General features: G+C 44.1%; 1 protein-coding gene across 1 annotated transcript in view; it reads left to right on the top strand.

The window, feature by feature from the left end:
• btbd7 (BTB (POZ) domain containing 7) overlaps window positions 1-6,954 on the top strand; it is a 110,522-nt gene extending 103,568 nt beyond the window's left edge. Inside the window, exon 11 of the mRNA XM_036985231.1 lies at window positions 76-6,954. Coding sequence (XP_036841126.1) covers window positions 76-726 — 651 coding nt within the window. The 3' untranslated portion in view covers window positions 727-6,954. The remainder of the gene's footprint in view (window positions 1-75) is intronic.
• Window positions 6,955-7,599: the final 645 nt, after the last annotated feature.

The following is a 7,599-nucleotide window of genomic DNA, read 5'->3' on the forward strand; positions in this document are numbered from 1 at the left end:
TAAATGTCCTCATCTTGACATCCCCAATATATCGTATCAGGTTGCTATTGTCTTAAGGTTTGTTTGTTCCTGCAGAACGTGGCGCCGGTCATCAACGAGTTCATGCCGGACATTGCCATGGGCGTGTCGGCCATGACCCTGAAGGAGTGTCGCCTGCCCGAGGTCACCATGGAGGTGGAGCCTCACGAGCCGCACCCTCACCCTTCCACGGCCCCTCCTGCTGTGCCCCACTGCCACCTGGGCCTGAACCGCCACGGTCCGTATGCCTCCCGCAAGAGGCACGCTGCCGAGCCCAAGCCCGAGGCCCAGGCGTCGGAGTATCCTGACTTGTACGAGTTTCCCGGGCGCCACGTGAGCTCCTTCGCCGGGCCGGACCTCTACAGTCACAGTCGAGTTCCTTCGGGAGGGGGCCTTGTCCCTCCACAGTACTCCTCCGACGAACAGCAGCCAAACTCCTGCCGCGGCCCAGTCGGCACCCCACTCCGCCTGGATGTTCTGGAGCAACCCCCCCAGAGACTAGATCTGGCTCTGGCCATGCAGAGCGGAGGAGTTCAAGCAGCCGGGGCATCACACAACCCAAGAGGACGCGCCCGAACTGAAACAGACCTCACTTGCGGACTGGGACAGGCGCGGCCCGCAGAACCTTACTCCGAGGAGGTGGTTGGGGCCAGGGACCGCAGGTCTCCCAACAAACCTGAGTACCCTTACAGGAAGTCTGCACTCTGACCCTCCGCAACTAAGACTGTCAGAGGCCTCGGGAAAAGGCAAGAGCGCTAAAAGGACGGTTCGCTATAGGGGGATTTGGGGTTGACGGCTTAGCATCAGTGGTTGGCAGTGTCTCCGGTGACAGAGTGGTCATACTCGCGCTCAGTTCAGGGCAAAGGCACTAAGCACACATAGTAGTAGTCCCCCCCCTCCCCCGGCGAGCCCCAGGTGCTGCACCAACTAACGAGATGCCGGCGGTCACAGTGCCTTCAGCACAGAGCCATGGTGGGGGATGAGGAGGAAAGGCTTGGTTTGGTTGAGAATTATTTGTCCAAATAGATTAGTCTCATGAATTAACATAATGGGTCCTAGCCCTTCCCATCTCCCAGATTGGATCCACGCTCAACTGCTTATCCTCCAATCACCTTTATTCTTCTCAAAATGAGTCTTGACTGGTCATTGAACTTGAATAAATCCTTCCCTTTCCGCCCAGTGTTTTGGATTTTGACAACGCACAGTCATCGTTTCATTTCCATTACACTCATTTCCTGCATCAGGATGAGGGTACTGTAGAGTTATATATTTATATTTATGTCCCGGTATGCTTTCCTTAGAAATAAATTGAAAAATGCCCAGGCAATGAGTTGCAAACTCATTTCAGCAACCTGCCCATTACAAATAGCTCCTCCTTTTGAAAAAGGTGGAATTGCAGTAATAACACTTGTAATCCTTTATGACCCACGGGCTGTATGTCAGGACGGGCAATTTAAGATTTGAGCAAGAGCACAAAGAGGAGAAGAGAAACACAAATGAAATCTTCCTACTACTACCAATGTGGCTACAAGGCAGGAATAATAATTGCATAGCTGCTTTTATTAGAAGTGACTCTAGAAGTCATCCACTTTGCATACCCATAGTTAATGTGAGTGGTAGCCACTGCTCAGCGCTATCTCTTGGTCCTCTCCCAACACTTACCCTTTGCAGATGTCCTTTTTACCTTAACCTCACTGTAATATTCAATAGCCTGAGTGCTGGGCACAGTAAGTCGTTTGAACCCGGGCTAGTATTCCAAACCACGTTTCCCACTTTATTGATCTATTACTGTCGATTGGCCAGAATGTGCATATACACCTGGTTTCCGGGGTCTAAATTCAACCTCAATAATTAAAACGGGATAGCAACAGCAAATCAAGAACTGATGTAGAATATCCCTGCCTTAACCCTACAGCAATTTGTGGAGATTTATCAAGATGCAGGCCCCATGACTGTGCCCCTCTGCCTTTTCCATAGCTCAGCATGGCCGGCGGCCATCTTGGATAAACTTCAACCAAACCAAAGCCCAGTTCCTCAATCCAATGACTCCCTGTCTCCCTCCATGGCGATCTGAACAAGACTGCTTCGGTCACCATCCTTACTTTGACGTACTGTACCCAACAACCAACGATTGTGATGATGTCAATGGAGGTTTGTGGAAGGATAATTAAAGCAGGAGGGGAAACAGTTAAATGGTTCCTCTTGAGGAATTTTTAATGTCTTGTCCACTGGGCGAAAAGACTTACTCACTAAACCAGCGTAGCTTCAATTAAAACATGCTCACTCACGGGTCCTCCCTTTCGATTCAGAATCTCAAAACATTTTCCATCCCATTTTTCACTAGCTCCTGTTGCGACGCATTGTCAAAAAATTACATTGACTTGGGTTCACTGTAATTATCTTCCTTCTGTTACCATCTCCTCGCACACGGAGAAATGAAATTGCTGTATTGTGCCCCTGCTATACTACCATTCACACATTCTCTAATATTTTCTTCCGTTTTCCGTTGCGTGCCCTAATGAACATGACCTGGCTCTCTGTATAATGCCTCATGTTTGTCTGCGAGGCAGAGACTCACCTCTGATGGTTAGCAAATTATGTTTCTCTCACAGAAAACCTCACATGAATACCTTTTATCTCAGCAGTTGAAATGACTAATTTCTGTATGCCCTTTCAGCATGCGATGATTCTCAAGGCAGAAGGTACTGGAGAAACATAGAAATCCCTACTTGTTGGTGATTTTTTTGTATTGTTCTTTTGAACCTGGTTGGTCAACTGCAGGGAGACAGACTATAGTTACTGTGTAAGGCGTTTGCCTCGTCAGTTTCGTAAGTTGGATGAAGTCCTCCAGTTGATTTTGATGCATGTATGAATGGTGGGACATGGAATATTATTTCTATCAATTCATGAATGAGGTCTGATTGGGAAGCAGGTTGGGATAAGGTTGGCTAAGTATGTTTGCAGGCTTTTTGATATGGCTTTTTGTCTCCCCTCGCTTTCGATGGTGGCGACTTGAAGACTAATGTATATCACCAAGACATAGGAGATGAGTATCAATTTGAATTCATTTTGATTGTCACTGGCATGCTCAGAACCTTCGTTTGGGTGTCGGCTCTTGTGTCAAGAGGGTCAAAAGTAGCATCCATCATCTGATATGAGTTCTCCCTCGAATGGCTCTGTTGTTTACTTTTCCATTGCTCTCTCCCCCACCCCCCTTCTGGGCTCATTGGCATTTGATGGTGCTATTCCTCAATCCAAACTTGGGTCCCTTTCTGTTCTTTGTCTTAGCCTGGTCCCAGATCTGTTTGTGCTCTTGCCTATTCCATTGTCAAGCTAAATGTTTGGCATGACAATTCCATAAGGACCTGGTAAAAGTGCAGAAACAGACTTGCAACCAGGCTATGTCTTGTCTCTACCCAGACTTCTTCACTTGCTATAGACACTCCACAGTACTTTAACCCCAATCGCTCTCATTTTATGCCAAGCATTCCCTCATTTGAACCTCTGGAACTCATGTACTGGAATGCAAATGATTAGAACTGTACAGTAGTGCTAATATCTTTGAGATCTATCTTGATGTCTCTGTGGCTGTTTTGCTAAGATCATAACCTGCAGAAGATTGTTTTCCTTGGCTTTTCTGCTAATCGTTTCGACCTCCCGCTGGTGAGGGCTCACTGCTGACGCTGCTCGAGACTAGAAGGGGTGGTGTGTGGGTGTGTGTTGTTAATGCTCTGTTCTTCGCCTTAGGGGATGAGCTCAACAACAACTAAACCATTGTCCATAGTGGGCTCTCTCTTACTAATGACCGTGGACAGTACTGTAGCTATTATGGTTGTGGAAGAGGAAGGATGTCTTGGGTAGTTTGAATCATTTCTATTTTTGGGTGCTGGGTTGGAGTATTAGTATTGCTAAGTTTTTTTTCATAAACATTTTCGAAGACCTGACTACTCTGTAATATGAGACTGTCAGTCTATAAGGAGGGGAGAGAAAAAAGTGAGCGTGTCAGCGCAGCCCTTTGCAAACAATGGGCCTGTCACTGTGACTGCTGCAGCAGTGAGCTTAGAAGAGAGTTCGCCCTCTCAGCAACCTCCTCCAGACCCATCTGTACCTTAGCCTTATCCTCTCACTTAATGCCCAGAGTACCCCCACGGAGACATTTTGCCGCACCGTACTACAGCCCCCGAGGCAGGAGCCTCCCATTCCTCCCTGCAGACCGCCAAGGTCATCCAGACCTGACCTACAGAAGATGGAGGGAGAGGCGGAGATGGAGGGTAGGAGATGGGACAGCCATGGGAGTGGGACAAAAATATGAAAGATATGAGAGAACCATGAGATGTTATCTCCCGCTTTTCCCATTAGCGAAGGGCTCCCCCGGCAGTAACGTAGAGATAGGAGCTTCAGATCTAATAAACACGTTGCCCCCCTCCAAGCAGCAGGAAGGGAATGCCAGGCCATGCTCTATTGGGCCACTTTTCTCCTGGGCTTGTTTTAACCTTAAAGGGAAGGTCTTCACCCCGAGACCCTGTGTGATAAAGTGATAACCAACCAGGCACGTTGGAATCTGATTCTGCAGCCCCTGAGGATTGCAGCCGGAGGTCTCTTGAATGGAATAACAGTCAAATAAAATCTACTGATGCAGCTTTCCGCAAACTGGCAAATCCAGGTTTGAGCTATATTCGTTATGTATTTGGACTCATTAACTAATTTCCTAGCCAAAGTAGTTACCCGTTTACTTTACTAAAACTGCCCATGTATGAGATGATTGCTATGCTAATATAGTTATGAGTTTGTGGCAGTTTGGCGAATACAGGTGGTATGATCTGTTTTCTCTCCAAATACAGGTGGTATGATCTGTTTTCTCTCCCAATACTAGTGTGAGCACATTCTCACTGACACAGGTATGAGTTGATTTTGTTGGTCATCCAGGTATGAGCTCATCTATTTTAATGGAAAATGCAGAGGTTTCTTTGAAGAGGTTTCTGTGCTGAGGATGAGGGCTTGACTCCTGGCTTTGGACAGAGTGAGTAGACGAGCATTACCAATCCTGCAGTTTGTACATTCTTTTTGTTGCCTTTCATGGTTTAGGCTAGATGACTAATTCCATTGTATTGTAATATTGTGTGTTATACCACAATGGTTGGACAAACATGACTGTTGCAATAAAGATGACAGCTGGTAACACGCGGACTGTTAACCCTTTAGAGAACCAATATGATGATGCATACCCACTAATTTGATTCAGAATGATAGACATTGACAGCAACTTGTACAGAGGGCCTCACTATTGCACTAAAAGTATAATCTCATAACAGTATTGTATGTTTGTTTTCACTGATGAGTAGCACTCCTGTAGGTAGAATGGAGATGTTCAGTTGATTGTCCTCTTGGGTAGTTTGAGTTTGGTGAGTGACACATTTCCCTTCAGTAACCACGTTTCTGAGTAGTCATACAGTATTTTTTTTTTTTAAATACATCATGACAGCTGTGATAGAACGCGGAAGTTTCGGTAAAATGTTATAGATGCTGACAAATCATTTTGTTTGACATGGTGGGATCTTTTTGTCTGTAAAATTAATTATGCAAGCAATGGAAGTGGAAATGCCTTTATGCGCAAATATTGATATAATAACCCTCCTCCCACTATGACCCGTGAGTGAAAGCATGTAGTTTATTAGGCTACAGATTAAATACATGATGATGAACTTCACAGGGTGTTGAAAGTGCAAGGTGATGAGCTTGATGCTCCTTTCCAATAAATATTGAGGGTTTTATTCTGGTGACATGATGATCGATGCTTGACTGCCGTTTGGCAAATAAAAAATGTTGTTATCCATAATAATCTCATGTAGACTAACCTACCCCCACAGCGTACCCGCGAGTTGTTGGCGAGAGTCAAGACCAGAGTAGGTACATTTGCTGTTTTTGTGACAAAACTATCGGTAGAGTTGAAAATGTGATGGAAAACCGACAAACTTTAGATTTTTATTCGGTACATAAAATGTAAGCGAAAAAGTACATTTTGTGTGCACTGTCATCATGCACTGCTTTTTATCCGCAACAAGTCTGTTTGGTGGAAACTTGCAGATTTTAGAATATTTGCATGATAATCTGTCACCGTTTAATGTAAACCTAGCTATTATCTATAAAAAAGTACTATGGTATGTTACCTTTGCATTATGAGTTGACTTTAATAGACCCTTAATTACATAATCATGTAAGATACTGTATTTAGAGATGCACTCACACTTTCTCTAGGTTTTCACAAGGACCAGGTTGGGGGCTAGGTATGTAACAGGCTGATACCGTACTATGTGCTGTAGCCAACTCTTCTATTGTTGTCAAGCCGTATGTACATGTTTGGCATGTCAGCGAATTAACGCGTACTTCGCTAAAGCACAAAAAGATCTGGACCACCAGGCTAGATATAATAACCCATTTCCTGCTTTCTGGTTTGCATTAGGACATCGGATATCAGCGGCAACGGGAGATTTCTTAATTTAAGACTGTTCTGTCGGTTCCTCTAGATTCTCCTTTAGCTCCCCCTCCCTCCCTCTCGTATGGAGACGAAAGAGTGCCTTCCCTGCCAGTGGCTGGGCATCCTTATCTTCGTCCTATGCAAACATTTTCTACCAGCCCACTCCACCAGTCTCTTTGTAATAGTGTAGCCAATGCTTCATATACATAGTGGTTTCAAAGAGTATTTTTTTATTTTAGGTACTTTTGAACAGTCTCTGAAATGTTGTTTTGTTGTACATATACATTTTTCTATATATAAAACAAATATGTCACGAGAAAAAAAAAGCTTTCTCGTAGACTTAAGGAATTGTGGAAAGTCTATTTTTCTACTCTTCTCAGTTGGGATTGTAACAGTGGTGAACTCAAATCTGCAATTTAGGTGACTGACATCTTCAAAATAAACAGCTTTGATAAAAATTATCAAATGGCTTGAGATTCTTTCTTTTGCAGTGAGTAAAGAAAATAAAAAAGTCCCTGACAAGGACTCCCGTCCATGAAAAGTGATAAGTTACAATACTGTATTTCTGTTTTTAATAGTTACTTGAATGCTTCTGCACAGGGTTAACTTAGTCAACTGGGTCAGTAGCATCTTCAAATGTCAGTATTAGAAGTCAATTTCCTGCAGTTTACAAGGACTAGCCTGATCCATCATCCAAACCACTGCGCTCATCATACTGTGTAAACTCAAACTCGCAAGATCAGGATGGTCTAATGAGACTAGAGAAGGACCACATGACTTGTCAATCATTAAAAAAAATTATTCAGTCAGCAAACGTATCCAACTACTGCATACATTAATGTTAGCAACACATTCAAATGGATGGGTTCATAATTTGAGATCTCACAAGGAAGAGATTTATTACCATCTGAGCGATTGGCTAAACTCCATTTCTGGTGTGATAGTTTGATTAAAATATCCCCTTATTAATGGTTTGCCAGATGTCAAATCAGCATGTGGGTATTAAAGCTAGCAAAAAATATTTAAACTTCCATTATATTCTCTAATGGATGGGTTGATGGTTCCCAGGTGTAACTGCTGTAAGTAACAATGACGCTAAAACAATG

This window comes from Oncorhynchus mykiss, chromosome 8 (genome assembly GCF_013265735.2).
Source record: "Oncorhynchus mykiss isolate Arlee chromosome 8, USDA_OmykA_1.1, whole genome shotgun sequence".
NCBI lineage: Eukaryota > Metazoa > Chordata > Actinopteri > Salmoniformes > Salmonidae > Oncorhynchus > Oncorhynchus mykiss.